Source organism: Hippoglossus hippoglossus, chromosome 7 (assembly GCF_009819705.1).
Source record: "Hippoglossus hippoglossus isolate fHipHip1 chromosome 7, fHipHip1.pri, whole genome shotgun sequence".
Lineage (NCBI taxonomy): Eukaryota > Metazoa > Chordata > Actinopteri > Pleuronectiformes > Pleuronectidae > Hippoglossus > Hippoglossus hippoglossus.
The window spans coordinates 16706479-16721380 of NC_047157.1; the positions used below are offsets into that span (position 1 = coordinate 16706479).

General features: G+C 40.7%; 3 protein-coding genes across 8 annotated transcripts; 2 read left to right on the forward strand and 1 right to left on the reverse strand.

The window, feature by feature from the left end:
- Positions 1-92: 92 nt before the first annotated feature.
- Positions 93-2849, reverse strand: zgc:194242 (uncharacterized protein LOC100005854 homolog). Of its 3 annotated transcripts, none has more exons than XM_034589439.1 (4): positions 2737-2849; positions 1494-1750; positions 867-1047; positions 93-755 (listed from the first exon to the last, which is right to left on the reverse strand). In XM_034589439.1, exons 2-4 carry the CDS (start codon positions 1746-1748, stop codon positions 559-561), a joined length of 633 nt encoding a protein of 210 aa, XP_034445330.1. In that variant the 5' UTR covers positions 1749-1750; positions 2737-2849; the 3' UTR covers positions 93-558. The 3 variants fall into 3 exon arrangements, with proteins under 3 accessions (XP_034445330.1, XP_034445331.1, XP_034445332.1); XM_034589440.1 differs by having other exon boundaries at positions 2655-2793; XM_034589441.1 differs by having other exon boundaries at positions 1494-1755; positions 2742-2778.
- A 262-nt stretch (positions 2850-3111) lies between these two features.
- Positions 3112-9211, forward strand: etv7 (ETS variant transcription factor 7). 3 transcript variants are annotated; one of them, XM_034589413.1, is made up of 10 exons: positions 3112-3364; positions 3629-3755; positions 3897-4061; positions 4148-4330; positions 5509-5613; positions 5737-5862; positions 7060-7202; positions 7299-7399; positions 7497-7744; positions 8914-9211. In XM_034589413.1, exons 1-9 carry the CDS (start codon positions 3332-3334, stop codon positions 7684-7686), a joined length of 1173 nt encoding a protein of 390 aa, XP_034445304.1. In that variant the 5' UTR covers positions 3112-3331; the 3' UTR covers positions 7687-7744; positions 8914-9211. The 3 variants fall into 3 exon arrangements, with proteins under 3 accessions (XP_034445304.1, XP_034445303.1, XP_034445305.1); XM_034589412.1 differs by having other exon boundaries at positions 3114-3364; positions 5485-5613; XM_034589414.1 differs by lacking the exon at positions 5509-5613 and having other exon boundaries at positions 3114-3364.
- Positions 9212-10535: 1324 nt separating this feature from the next.
- Positions 10536-14013, forward strand: LOC117764010 (patatin-like phospholipase domain-containing protein 2). Of its 2 annotated transcripts, none has more exons than XM_034589405.1 (8): positions 10536-11200; positions 11282-11514; positions 11588-11653; positions 11742-11948; positions 12090-12150; positions 12264-12462; positions 13298-13420; positions 13559-14013. In XM_034589405.1, the coding sequence occupies exons 1-8, from the start codon at positions 10819-10821 to the stop codon at positions 13740-13742; spliced, it is 1455 nt and encodes a 484-aa protein (XP_034445296.1). In that variant the 5' UTR covers positions 10536-10818; the 3' UTR covers positions 13743-14013. The 2 variants fall into 2 exon arrangements, with proteins under 2 accessions (XP_034445296.1, XP_034445297.1); XM_034589406.1 differs by having other exon boundaries at positions 12264-12457; positions 13296-13420.
- Positions 14014-14902: the final 889 nt, after the last annotated feature.

Consider the following 14902-nt stretch of genomic DNA (forward strand, 5'->3'; position numbering starts at 1 on the left):
CATTCAGTAGGATCACCTTCAGACCCAGTTCACCTGTATATTTTATTTTGACTTTTTCTTTTCTGTATATTTTTGTGTTTGCAATTTGTATCTTTGCACCATATTACATCACATTCACAACTGTGTATGTTTATCTACTTATATAGAAACAATCTCTCATGGGCCCTTCATGCAGAAAAACCTGGTGAACCAGAGCTTGTCAGTAAAAAGTTTTAACCATCCAGAAATACTGTTATTAATTGTTAAATGTTTTTTTTTACAAATGTACTCCATGCAAACTGTAGTTAAAAACAAAACATTAATAACTATTAAAGTCTTTGTTTTACACACATGCAGACTTTGGTTTAATGTAATGGACACAACAGTAGCACAGTCGTCATTACATTTAACATTAGTTGAATTATTGACTTTGCATATATTTATATATATTTGCCCATTTCTGAGTGTAATTAACAAAGTAGATAGATGATACAGTTCTGATTATGTATCTGTTTCATTATGATAAATCAGATTATGAAAAGAAAAATGCAAACCAAAATGAGGGGTATAATCTCTATCTCACTTCATGGCCGTGGCGAAGATGGCCTGAAAAGTGATGTTTTTGTACGGTTTGTCTTCCATCCTGACATCAGTGAAGCCAGAGTCTCTCAGAGCCACCATGTAAGTATCCGGGTGCCAGTTCTCATCGGGAATCATCTGCTTTCCTACCACCTGCGACACAGCGGACAGCTTCAGCGTGGTCACCATCAGGCCCCCTGGTAGGATTCAAGAGAGAGAAACATGATTTCATATATTCACAGAGGCATCACTTAAAGGCAGTGATTGGTCAGATTGGTCTGTCTCACCGTTACAATGTCATATCCTACCTGGTTTCATTACCCGATGTATCTCAGTGGCTCCCTTCCTGAGGTCAGGCCAAAAGTAATAGCAGTTACAGTGAAATACTTTATCCACTGTGCTGTCTGCGAGAGGCATTGCTTCTACACTACAGTGGTGCAGTGTCACTTTCCCACTCGCCACAAGTTCCTTCAGTCGCTCACCTGCCATCTGTAAGTGAAGAGCAAAAGAAAAAGTCTAATATTGTCTCTTGATGTAAAATATTGTTATTATAACCAGGGCTCCTTCAGGTTTCAAAAAGCAGAAATCAAGACTTTTTAATCTCATAATAAATTGAAATTAAGATCTCTTTCCCAGCAGAAACCTTGTACAGACTGCAACTTGTTCAAAATTCTACAGCTAGAGTCTGAACCAAAACCAGGAAAAGAAAACATATCACACCAGTATTAGCATCACTTCACTTCTGGTAACACTGATGATAGATTTTTAAAATCTCTTTTTACTTGTTTTTAAATCTTAAAATGGGCTGACTTCATCTCCTTAGTTTTTACATTTCGTATGTGGTATGTGGCACAACATAATGCACTCATGCCACAAAAACATATAGGCATTGAATTTCAATACTTTATTCCCCTCTGTGAGAATGTATACCTCACCTTATGCATGTACTCCGAGTAATCCACCCCAATAAGACGGCCTGTGGGCTCTGTTAGCAGTTTTGCTGCTGACTGAAGACCCAGACCTGGGCCATGGCCCACTTCCAGCACGGTGTCCGCAGGTTGGATCCCACACAGCTGCACGGCGTTCTCCTCAAGGAATTGGTTGTACACTTTAAAGAACTTACTGACCAGCCACCCTGCTACCGATCGGGTTGGGCGACGCAGCTGTTGTCCCACTTTTTCAGGCCACATCACTTGAGAAACACAACAGAAAATACAAGAGGGCATTTTTGCACTTGGTTGTACAACTAAATTTAACAACTTCAGAGATTTATATCAAACAAACTGCAACGCAAATCAGCATTGGGGACCTTATTATTCAGACTTTATTTTTATTATTCCTTAAATGCCTGAGCCCTTATGACAAAGAAATAACTGAGGCTCAATATTTTACAGTTTAACCAAAACACAAATACAACCAAATATATAGAATTTATATTATAAAAATAAACATATTTTTTAATGTTCATTACATAAATGCACGTCTTTACTGGATTCTTTATTCTGTAAAATAAACTGGTCTGGCTCCAATTGGTACAGCCAGCAACCCCAGCAAAATGACTATTTTAAGCCATTTCATTACTGTACATTTATATTTGAATATTTTGGACGAAATACATTTTGGGTGATGACTGTACAACAAACAAAAAATCAAAATATACAGCATATTTTTCTAACTTCAGGTTTTCCAATCCAAAGTCTGACCAGACCAAACTACATGTTTGATAAAGTGGGTTGGTTAATCTATAATCAGCTTTAGACTTTGCTCAATTCAACACCTTAAACTTCCTGTGCTGTGTTAAATCTGCTCTATAGGCCGATGTATACCAGCATCATCATTACCATTACAGCCAAACAGCTATGATCATGTCCATAATATGTATATTTTTAAGACTTTACCTCAACATAGGTACATGCGATGAGTATTGCATCTAATGTTGACCCCTGTGTTACAAATACCTGTACTACAGTGTACATGTCCAGTGTATATTAACCAGTCACAGCCGATTTGAATCATTTCTATACGAAACAATGTATCTCACATGATTTCACAACATAGTAAACGAGTCACTGGACACGTATGCGGCATTTGCGTACGTTATCTGGCGAACAAATGTGTAGTGGATACGATATTAGGTTAGATGCGCAAACATAAATTTCTCACGCACGAGCCTCTCACCGTGGTCCTTGTACGTGTTTTCACTTCACGCGCTCCTAACTCGGGTGTTTTTGTTTTGCTGTAACTCAGAGGAGAAGTACGGAAAGCCTGAAGTGCCTAAAAGCCTCAAAGACGATTTCTCTCCTATCAGCGCGCACGCTTCTTAACACTTCAGTAAAGTTCCCTCCCTGTAAATTCCAACCACTCACTTTCCTGCAGTTTTTTTCACGTTTCCCATTATTTAAATCTTGTTTATATCTTTTTATTTATTTATTTATTGTACATCACCGGGGCTTGGCCTGGTTGTTTATATACAAAATGAACTTCACTTTCCCACCATAATAAACGTCTGTTTGGAGATGATCGGTCCTTTCTCGCTTCCTCCAATCCGCCTGTGTGGCGCACGCCCATCTGCAGGGATCTGGTTCTCTTTCGTTTTCATTTCCCGGAAGGGTCGAATGTGAAAATAGGAGTTTTATTTCTTCGAGAGTTATATTCATTCTTTGTCTGTAATGGAGTTCTGAGAGGACTAACCAGGAGTTTTAGTTCGTGTTTGGAAGAGTTTTATGTCTGATTACAAGGAAATAATCCTACTTCTTTTAAGGTTTTTTTTCAAATGGAGAACGTTTCCCTGTCACCTTTGGACAAGGTAAGTGAAGGTCTCAAGAACAAGCTATTTGTGAATGTGTTATTTTTCAATTTAAAATATTGACAACAACAACAACAACAACAACAGTAACAATAATTATAATAATAGTAGTAGTAATAGTAGTATTATTATTGTTGTCATTTTTGGTTGTTTATAATATTGTTTGAAACGTTTTAGAATCCTGCTGCTCTGCTTTTCTACTGCTCCTGTTAAGTGAATGTATGTGTACTGAAGACTGAATGTATGTGTGTTCATGTTTTGCAGCAAGAAAACAAAGCGAACACTCTGTCACCCACAATGCATGGAGAGCAAGCCAACAAATCTCCCAGTGTGCTTCACTCCCCCGCTCACCATCCTCAGGGGGACCTGTGGCATCTACCTGGACGTCTACGTGAGTCAAACTCTCCTCTCTGTGTTTGACTTCTGCTCCTGGAGGAGACAGCTCTGAAAAAACGACTGCAGCAGCATCAACCAGCACAATCTCAACCAGACACAGTGTGGTTTGTTTGAATTTATTGCATTTATTCTGCAGGAATAAACCCGTCTCTGTGGGATAAAGAGGACGTCGCCCACTGGCTCCACTGGGCTCAGAGGGAGTACTCACTGCGACGGTCAGAGAAGGGACGATTCGAGATGAACGGTCGAGCCCTGTGCCTGCTCACCAAGGAGGACTTCAGACGCCGCTGCCCCAGCTCAGGTATGAGTGTGCAAAAACAAGATCATGCTGACTCCCCTCTGATTTTATTCCTGTGTTTTCACGTGCACTTGTGTGGTTCTCTCCAGGTGATGTTCTGTATGAGATCCTACAGTGTGTGAAACAACAGAGGAGGGGTGCTGTCTGCGATCCGCAAAATACGCCTCCCTCCTTGACCCCGGAAAACGTACACAGCCAGGGCCAAGTCAGCTGCCAGGTCCCCGCACTCAGCGTCCAAGAGCCTCAGCCTCCAAGAGTCAATGACACCAAAGGTCAGAAGGTCAAGGAGTATATTACTGAACATACTCTAAATCAATGAGAATCTGAATCTGCCATGTATATTGACACATAGAGTGAATATGTCAACTTTATTTGTACCGCAGCTTTCAAACACATGGCTACTTCAGTGAAAATGTAAAAAAATGCAGTATCTCGCAATGTTAAAGAAAGTGAAAACAAAATCCTGGATCTGCCCCCTGGTTCCTGTGAAAACTCATAATAATCCACTCTGCTGGCGATGAAGGCATGAATGTGTACCTCTCAGCTTATGACACACAGACAAACACATATACACAGATATCCATCTGAACATCTGTAGCATAATCGAATGTAATCAAATACAACAAACTATGAACTGTAAATGTCAGATTGTTTTGTACTGCGTGTACAGACTGTGCAGAGTGTGAGGCAGTGATCTGCACACACTCATAAATACACATCCAAATTTGTGGCTTGTCAAATCAAACTTGTTTTTCTTGGTTAGGTTGTTGTTAATACTTCCTGATTAACCAGACGAAAAACATCAGGCTGCTCTTTCCTGCTTTGGTTTTACTCTGGACATGTAACTGGTCCCTCTTTGTTAATTGTGACCCCTTTATGACCCCTTATTTAGAAAGATCCTAGATCCTCCACTGGACCAGTGCCTTGCTGGGCAGTTTACAGGATCGCAGTGCATCATAGTTTTAATGTTATGTCTTGTATGTGAAAAGTAGAGGAACAAAAACTGGGGCATTTTCCCTATAAAGTTGCAATAAATGGAAAGTACTGGTAACTCAAATCTGTGCGTAATGTGTACTGGAGTAAAATATCTTACTCTTTAATAGAGAAAAACAAACACACACTTTCCTTGTTTGTCCCTCAAACACACACATTCCCTACCATCGCAAGGTACTTTCCAAAGAGGAAGTACAGTGTGTGGGTGTGTCGCGTTTACCTGTAAAACCAATGATTATTAACTCCACAGTTCAGAACAATCACTTCATTCTCTGCACTTTATCTTAGTAATAAAATGGCCTCTTCATGTCAAACATTCACTCACCTTCACCACACACATTGATGTGAAAAGTCCAAGTAGCTGTAAAAAATCACTTTTGCTTTCAGTTTAGCTCTTTTTTTTCACAGTTCCTCATGTTTCTCTCTCACACAGCTTCCCTCGCTTTCACCAGCGCAGCGTCGACAGCTGTGGTGACCGCTGTGAGCCAATCAGAGCCCGCGTCACCTCTCAGAGATCGTCAGTCGATCTTTCACAATCACCCTGCTCCACTCACACATACTAGTGGGTATATCAAACTGTTATAGCACAGTTGAAATGATTTACTGTAATGTCTGATCTGCTGTCTCTCTCTTTTTGTTTTCCTATGAATCCCCCCCTCCCCCTCTCTCTTACATGGATCAACAGCTGTCCCCACATCTCCCCACAGCAAAGCTCAGTGTCCTCCTCCAACAAAGAGCATCAGCCAGGAGCCTCTCAACCTGTCCAGTCGAGAGAGGAGCCCAGTGCACAAAGTCAACGGCCGCATCCCAGGTACTGCTACGTTCATTTATTAATAGTTCTACTACAGTGTTCTCTTGGAAGATATACAAAACTGAAGTATTTTGTCTAGAGAGACCACTAGGGGGTAGAAAAACTCATATAAGTCTGACACAGCTTTTAGACGTGAGACATCAGTAAGCCTCAGAGCAACACGTGTGAAAACGAGGCTCTTTCTTGGCAATTCAAGACGAGGTCTCATATTTACTCTTTTGTCACCTTGTTCATCTGTTTTCATTTTGTTTGTGAGGCAGAGCTAGAGCTGGGTAATAAAACAATATCAATGATTTCTGCTATATAGTTTTTATCACGTGAAATGTAAAAAAAAGTTCAATATATATATATCGATATATAATGTTTATGCAATGTACAAGCACAGTGAGGAGGTTTCACACATAATTGAGCTTCTTCCGATTTTTCATTATCTGCTCATGAAGAAGAGGTTGAAACCACAACCTCAATCAGGAGCAAAAATCTGAAAAATATAATTGAAATAATAGCATGACATTCATCGTGAATATTTCGATCTTGATATGATTTTATTGGCCATTTCGCAGCCTTTGGCAGAGCAAACAGCACAAACTACAAAACTTCAAACAATGAATTAAATTGGCTTTAAGAACAAATACACAAGACTGGGTGTTTAGTTGAAATAAGTAAATTTATACACTAGTTTTTAAATGATCTTTGTAAGATTGACATAATTAGAGCATGCATGCTTGGGTATGACCAAGTCTTTGATTTTGGGTTGTATTTAAAAAAATGTATCCCCTGTGGGGTAAGACGATATGACCAAAAATGATATCAAGATAAAAAAAATTCATATCAGTAGATATTGATAATTGTCAGGATAAAAGTTTAAGCTTAAAGACTGACTTTTGCTCCTGAGTGAAGGTTTTAAACTCTTCTTTATGGCCACATAATGATGAAGACTTGAGCATCTTACAAATCTGAGGTAGATTAATTATATGTTATATATCTCCTCACTGTGCTTGTACAATGCAAAAGCATTATATCAATATATACTGACCCTTTGTTGTATTACCATTGATCAAAAGTATATTGCAATAATTATTGAAATCCTTTTATTGCCCAGCCCTAATCCACTGCATATAAGATACCTAATAGAGATTTAAATGTCAATAATTGCTCATAGTCTTGCTTTTGTTTTCATTATTTATTCACTGTCAGAGTGCAGACTGCTATGGGACTATGTGTATCAGCTACTGTGTGACGACCGTTACCAACAATACATTCGATGGGAAGACAGGGACAGCCTGGTGTTCAGGGTGGTCGACCCAAACGGACTGGCGTGTCTCTGGGGAAACCACAAGGTGAGCACTTCGGTCTGTGTGGTTCATCTGACAGGGGACATCGTTGTAAGAGGCGTTACGCAGCCCGTTTTATGACGTGCGATCTGTATTTTACAGAACCGAGACAACATGACCTACGAGAAAATGTCCCGAGCTTTGCGGCACTACTACAAGCTGAACATCATCAAAAAGGAGCGAGGTCAAAAACTCCTCTTCAGGTCTCTGTCCTTTTCTCTTTCTCATTCACTGTCGATATTTCCCCCAATGAAAGCTTTGACAATTAGTAGTTATTGCTTCCTGTCTGGCTCCCCTCAGGTTTCTGAAACTCCCACACGACATCAGGAAAAAGCAGGCCGACCCCGCAGAGTCCCCGGAACCCAGTTCACCTCTGTACGGGAACCTTCCATACAGCAGTCCCACGCACGAGACCCGTGAAGACCATTTCGAGATTTCCCCTGATCGTATGTCTCCACAGCCTCCTCTAACTGATGCTCCTGTAAGATAGATAAAACTGTGGTGTGTATTTCTTCTGGTTTCAGCTTCAGAAAAAAATAACCCAGGTGTTAAAGGGGACATAGCATGCCCATTTTACCACAAGTTGATATGGTTCCTTGGGGTCTTAATGAAATGTCTGGAACATACTTTGGTCAAAATACCACAAGGATCATTTAAAACAGCACCCTTTTTACCCTGTATAAAACAGCCCTCCACAGAGTGACCTGTTTTGAGTGCCTGTTCCTTTAAATGCGAATGAGCCAGCTCCCCCCTCCCCCTCTCCCCCCATGATTTTAAACGATATAAATTACATATTTTATATGATATAAATTATAAAATATGCATCCCATACTTTGTATTCCCCTTCTATTGTCCTGGAGTTTTAATTTTCCCAATCACATAATTAAATGTCCCCCTCTGCCCATCCACTACAAGCACACAAGCAGACAGACAGAGAGAGAAAGAGAGGGGTGGGGGGGGGGGGGGGGGGGGGGGGCTATGAAGACCATCATTTATCCCCGAACCCCGACATTCAACGGGTACAACAACAAGCGGAGGAAGCAGAATCGCGGGCTGACCTTATATATACAGTCTATGGGGCTGACCAGCGCGGAGAAATGCACGTCCCGTGTGAACAGCCAGGCGGCTGCGCGCTTGAGAACGGCGCTGCGCTGCCTCGCAGCCTCGCTTCCGCGTCCGGTGTAAACCCGGCCTACAGTAGTGCTGAACACTGCGGAAGTCTTCCACACTGCTGGCTGTGTGGCGCTGACACAAATTCCAGCTCACGCATGGGAGAGCGAGCGGTCGCGCCCGAGCAACTGCTGCAGCCTCCCAGTCCCAACGATCCAGACAAATGCCACATGTGAGTGAATCGCGGGCTGACCAGCGCGGAGAAATGCTCGTCCCGTGTGAACAGCCAAGCGGCTGCCCGCTTGGGAACGGCGCTGCGCTGCCTCGCAGCCTCGCAGCATCCGGTGTAAACACGGCGTGATGGGGGGGTGGGGGGTGAGGTGGGGGGTGGGCCAAGACCATGTAGGGAGACTTCCAGTTCCTTGTTACGACACAAAACCCAGGAAGCTCAATCGAGTCGCTCAAGCATGACGTTTCTGACTTAGAGGAACCATAACAAAACGCGCGAGTGTTTTTTTCCCAGAGTTTTTGGGTTGGTAGACATGCCAGATACCCACATTAACGTGTAGAAGCACTAACAAAGTGGAATTTGCATGCTATGTCCCCTTTAAAGTTTTAACAAAATGCACTGTTAGTTGTATTGTCAGAAATTGTTGCACTGTGAGATTGCTTTTTATTTTTCAGTTTTTTTTTTCTGTGATCAGAATGAACACTAAGGGATAAGGAAAACTGTGAGAGAAATCAGAGCAATAATCCCCAGAATTTAAATTTCTCAGGTGCACTCAAAATAATAGCATTACAGTTAATACACAGATTCTCATGCACTAAATCCTGCAAGTCTTGTAGGTAAGTGGTTTAAATAGATGGCGATGGTGTTCCACTTTTCTTTTTCTCAGATTGGACGAAGAAGAATAGATTATTCATGTTCACACAAAAAAAGTGTTGTAGATCAAAAGCCAGGTTTAACATGAAAATGTTATTTTACTATAGTTTGTGACTGTAACTTGAAGATGTATTTTTTTGTGTAGTGTGTTGTATTGCATTAAAATGGAATGTGGATAATTGAACATTCTTTCTAACTATTTTATGTAGCATTTTTCAAATGATGAAATTACATGTAAAATATGTCATTCATTTGTTGTTGTGATGCACAAAAGTATCATGTACTGTGGCACAAAAGTATCATGTACTGTGGTACATGATACTTTTGGCACTTTAATGGTGTTGAAAGGTCTTGGATTGGGTCTTAGAGCACAGTGAAGCACAAAGACAAATGAGACAGATCAAAACAATGTGGTCCATTTACATTTTGCTTAGCTGTATCACTTAAGAGCAAACACAGCCTCATGTAATATAGGAAACCTGTGAGCTAAACACACTCAATCACAGTAGCCTACTTCTTGCTTACTCCCCAAGTCAAAGCTGGCCTCTCTACCTGCAGGGGGTGCTGTGGTAGCACAGGAAACAGCAGCTGAGATGATGAGAGTACACCCCCAAGATAATTATTTGATTGTATAAAACCAATGACTACTTTCATGTTTGTATCCTTGATAAAGTATTAGACAAATAAATGTAAAAAAATAATAATAAATGTATTAATAACTGTTGCAAATTACGTTGAATTCTCAACGCTCATAATTTTTGACTAAAATGCTTTAGTTGTCCTTTTGAAAACTATGTAATCCTAGATAATGTTTCTCTGCAAGTCTGTACCAAATGTACTGAAGTGAGCTGCTGGTTTAAGTCTGTTTTTGTTGTTGATTTGAACTTTTGTTCATTCATTCAGGATTTCCAAATGTCTGGAGAGTTTTGTTTATATTGGCTTCACATGGAAGTCAGTGTGAGATAAGCAAACCAAAATCATGTTTTATGACTAGAAAGAGAAAACAGTAATTGACAGTACTGCATGCCGTACGACTCAGTGCCTGAATTGGACCAAAAAGGTGCCAGTACCCTATAATTCAGCAGTTCACAACATGATCATCGTATGTTTCTTGGATATATTTATATGAATATTTTGGTAATGTATACCACTTCAAATGTATTTTGAATGCGTGTCATAAAACCTTCTGAAAATTCGATATCTGTTGGCCTGAACCTAATACAAGTGTCCCAGATTACCAAGTGACTTGTCCCAGATTATCAAATTCAGGCAGAATTTCTTTTTTGGCACAAAGAAAATTAAAAGCTGTGCCATGTCTCCTCTGAGTTTGATATCTCCATTCTTTCCTCTGGTGTGGTTAGAAAACATCCTCAGGATTATAGAAAGGTTTGTTGATCTAATGTGTAAAACACATAATCCACATGTTTCTATATTTATTTGGGTGAGATCGAAGGGCAGAAAGTCTGTCGAGGATACGTACCCTGGCACAACACGGTGCGTACTCATGTGTACATGTGTGTACCAAGACTCCCCAGGAGGTGGCGGTACGCAATAAGAAGTAACGGTACTCATGAGGACAAAGATCAGAAGTACCACTGAGTACCGGCACATTACTGGTACCACGTGGGTATGACCAATATGGTATGTCTAATTGAGATGTGCTTATTAACGCTCAGCCATTTCCCACTGAATAACTCATCTCAGCCTGCTGGAACTGGCTGCTCTTTAAAGCAGAAGTTGTGCCACAGCACAAATGTTTTTCACCATCTACAATTGAAACGGATCGTCGAAAAGCTTCAGAAAATGGCTTCAGGAGTTGTCAATTGCAATAACGGTGAAGTTCCTCAGTCCGTCTCCTTCTCCGGGTCTGGATTCATGGCCACCTACCAGTTAGGGGTGGCCCAGTGTTTCCTGAACTATGTTCCCTGGATTCTGCGCACAGCTCCGTACGTTCTCGGTGCGTCTGCTGGATCTCTGGTGGCAGCTGCTGTGGTCTGTGAGATGAGCCCAAGTAAGTGACTTGATAATTTCTTCAAAACTGTTTCATGATGATTATCATTTCTTTAGACTCACAGCTCTCTGTGTTTTACAGTCACCATTCGGGATGAGATAATACACTTTGCCAAACAGATGAAGGCTTTTACACTCGGGCCATTCAACCCCTCAATCAATGTGCTCCACTGGTTGGAGAGTATTTTGAACAAGTACCTTCCCCCTGATGCACATCAATTTGCCAGCGGTCGTCTCGCTGTGGCTATGACCCGTCTGAGTGATGGCAAGCACATAGTGATGACTGAGTTTCAGTCCAAAGAGGATGTAGTACAGGTGAGTTTGCACTACAGGTCCCTGAGTATAAACGAACACATGGACATGTGTAATTCTTGCATGTTGTCTTTAGGCCCTGCTTTGTAGCTGCTTTGTGCCTTGGTACTGTGGAATTCTGCCCCCATCCTTCAAAGGAGAAGTGAGTATATTTTATGCTTTTCCCGCCGACTCACTTGCAGCCCAGTTTTTTCGGTTTACATCGTAATATATGTGATCATGTCTTGCAGTATTATGTAGATGGAGGTTTCAGTGGGATGCAGCCTGTACTGTCCTGCAGCAACACGTTGACAGTGTCCCCGTTCTCCGGAGAGACCGACATCTGCCCCTCGGACACGCCGTGCATTTGGGACATGGTGGTGAGCGGATCCACGCTGAAGGGCAACATGGCCAACAGCTTCAGGGTCATCAACGCTCTTTACCCCATGGCTTTAGAGGTCAGTCCCATGGTGTCTATCACTGGATGTAACACTCTCAGTGGACGGTGCTGATTTATCATTGTGGATCAAGGCCACTTATGCAACAATAACACTGAGAAAAAGACATTTAACTATATTTGTACGTCTCTGTCTCTGCAGACGCTGGATCAAGCCTACTACAGTGGCTACAAAGACACCATTGATTTTCTTAAGCGCAATGGTTGGTCAAAATACTATGAAAAATTGTAGACCCAAGACACAAACTTTTTGTTACATGCACTCAACCTTAACCTAATTTCTCTCAATGACATGTTTTTTTCTCCCCGTGTGCAGGTCTTGCCCCATATTTAATGAGGAAAAACATATCCCAGGGGCCACTTAGCAGCAACCAAAGTAAAGTGTGGATGCATCTGGAAACCACCACAGAGGAAGAGGAGGAGATGAAGGAGGAGCAGGATAAAGCCACACTGACATCTTTTACAGACAACAGACATATACAGACGGGCACTGCCAAAGTCCACAGTAAGCAGAGGTAATAAATACACTGAAATATACTGTACACAACACCGACAGGACTCACGGCTGAGGTTGTCTGCTCTGAAACATTTTATAGGGAGACAAGGGGGTGAAACATTATACACTTTTCATCTTTCGTTTAACGGAACAGTATTTTGGGGATCGGGAAAACCACTCTCATACATGTTTGTCGAAAATTTAGGGCTATAGCTATAGCAGCTGAGCTTTGCGTCAAGATATACGTAATACACATATTTGTGTTGAATTTACTACATTTTATTATGTCAAGTGGTTGAACAAAATGCATTTATCTAAATCAAAATATATATTTTAAGTTCAATGCACATATTTTTTAAGGTAATAGTGCTTACTTAAACTTCATTTGATTATATGTGAAGGGTTCAATAACACATTAAAATCAGGTAAATAAACCAGGTTGAAACATAGTTATATTCACCAGGGGTTTTCAGTGAGACATCTATACAATATTTACTGCTGATCGACCCGTGTCACACTTTGCACTGGGAAGTCTGTTGAATTTGATCAATGCTCTGGTTTGTACCTTGTGCAGAAAAACAATTTTAGCAATTAGCTTTTTTTTTTTTTTAAACCTTTCCATTTGTTTGTTGGTTTGTATGTTTTTTTTGTTCGTAAGCAAGATGAGTCAAAAACAACTGAATAGATTTCCACAAAACTTAGTGGAAGGAGGTGGTATGGGTCAGGGAAGAACAAATTAAATTGTGGTTGTGGATCCAGTTTTCACTTTCTTTGACATTATCACCATTTTCCCATGGAATAATTCATGGATTTTGACTGAGTGTTTTGAGTATGTCTTTTCTGTCTTCTCCTAGATTACAGATGCTGCCCAGCTTCACTCCAGAGTTGTTTTTCTGGGCCTGGCATAGCCTGAGACATTTTTTCTTCTTCTTTTTCAACACAGTTGTTTATAGCCTCAAGAAGAACACCAAGGACAGGTAAAACAATTGAAGTACTATCCTGGAAACCTGTTCACTTGTTTTCGATGTATACATGTTTACTTATTTTGCCACCAATTTTAATAAATTTCTGCTGTTCCTCAACCCGACTGGACTTGATTTGTTTCTTTGTTTTAGGGTTATGCCCGTCATCTGGTTGTTGAGGTGGCTGAAAATCAAGGCCGTGTTTGAGGCTGCACGACAGACGCACTCATCGACCTGCAATAACTCTTCCGCCCCATCAGATAATATCAAGTGTGGATGTTCACCCAGGCAACTCATCACTCCGTCACGGGATTACAAGAAAACAAAATCTAAATAAAAACTTTATTCTTTGTACAATCGATCACATGTTCTACATCGAAAAAGAATCCAAGGCTGAGTTTTGTTTTTTACTTTGTTTCATCTAAGTTGGTGAAAATGCTTCTGATGTTTCATACTTTTTTATTGTATCAGTGGGAAGCCGGCCTCCACTAATGCCATGCTGCACATGTAATCTTTTCTTTTACACTCAACACTGTACTGGATATGTGGTGATATTATTACAGCACATGAAGCTAACCAAACCCTTCAAATTAGTACCAGTAAACCCAAGACTCAAGACTCAAGACACAAGACTCAGTACCAGTAAACCAGTGTTTAGTCTGAAAGTGACTTGCTAACCAGACTTTATTCTACCTGTTGAGTTCACATTGCTTGGTCACTGTTGTGATGATTGGCCTAAAAAAAGTTTTATTTGTTATGTTTGCTTTAGTGGAACATACAAAAAAAATACTTTTTGAGTCAGGTTTCGCTGCAGGGCTCGTATTTACTGTTTCTAATTTAATTTGCACTTAAGAGATGACAGCCAGTCCTGTGACGTGCTATTTGAACACTGCACCCTTTCACTCCATGTCCCCTTGAGTGGTAAGCATTCACTTTCCACTCACACAGATCCACTGTTAAGCTTCTGGCATGAGCTTATTTCCTAAATGGCTGCAGGAAATTCTATGAATCCTGACAAATGAATTTGTAACCGTGTGCTGTGACACACAAATCATCGACTTCCCTTGGCTCCTGTAATTAACATAAAAATCACTTTTGGAATCCTGTTTGTGACTTCAAATGAATAAATCACGCTTGTATAACTTGTACAATGTCCTATTTTTATTTTATTTGCAAAATTTTACACCACAATACACTAATTAAAAGGACGTATTAAAACACAATAAAGAACAAAATAAACAAGCTGCCACGTCACAAGAAATATAAAGGACGATCTTGGATGTCAGTCCGTATTGTCCAAAAAGCCCAGAAGTGGGTTGAGGGCCAGAAACACAGTCCATGAGGTAAAAACCAGGTGAAGTGGAGGAAGGCCCAAAATGAGTCCCGGTGGATCAGGCACAATGCAATAGCATTCAGTGGTAAACAGTTAACAGTGTAATAAAATACAAGCAATACATTTAATTCTCAGTCTGACACCTCTCTTTGAAAATATGCTCA

Coding starts and splice junctions, on each gene's coding strand:
- zgc:194242 (XM_034589439.1), bottom strand. CDS start 1,748: ATGTGGCCTGAAAAAGTGGGACAACAGCTGCGTCGCCCAACCCGATCG. Junction 1,048..1,493: donor ACTCGGAGTACATGCATAAG/GTGAGGTATACA, acceptor CTTCACTTACAG/ATGGCAGGTGAGCGACTGAA. Junction 756..866: donor ACATCGGGTAATGAAACCAG/GTAGGATATGAC, acceptor GAATCCTACCAG/GGGGCCTGATGGTGACCACG.
- etv7 (XM_034589412.1), top strand. CDS start 3,332: ATGGAGAACGTTTCCCTGTCACCTTTGGACAAG. Junction 3,756..3,896: donor GCATCTACCTGGACGTCTAC/GTGAGTCAAACT, acceptor TTTATTCTGCAG/GAATAAACCCGTCTCTGTGG. Junction 5,614..5,736: donor TGCTCCACTCACACATACTA/GTGGGTATATCA, acceptor ATGGATCAACAG/CTGTCCCCACATCTCCCCAC.
- LOC117764010 (XM_034589405.1), top strand. CDS start 10,819: ATGACCAATATGGTATGTCTAATTGAGATGTGCTTATTAACGCTCAGC. Junction 11,201..11,281: donor GGTCTGTGAGATGAGCCCAA/GTAAGTGACTTG, acceptor TGTGTTTTACAG/TCACCATTCGGGATGAGATA. Junction 11,949..12,089: donor TTTACCCCATGGCTTTAGAG/GTCAGTCCCATG, acceptor CTGTCTCTGCAG/ACGCTGGATCAAGCCTACTA.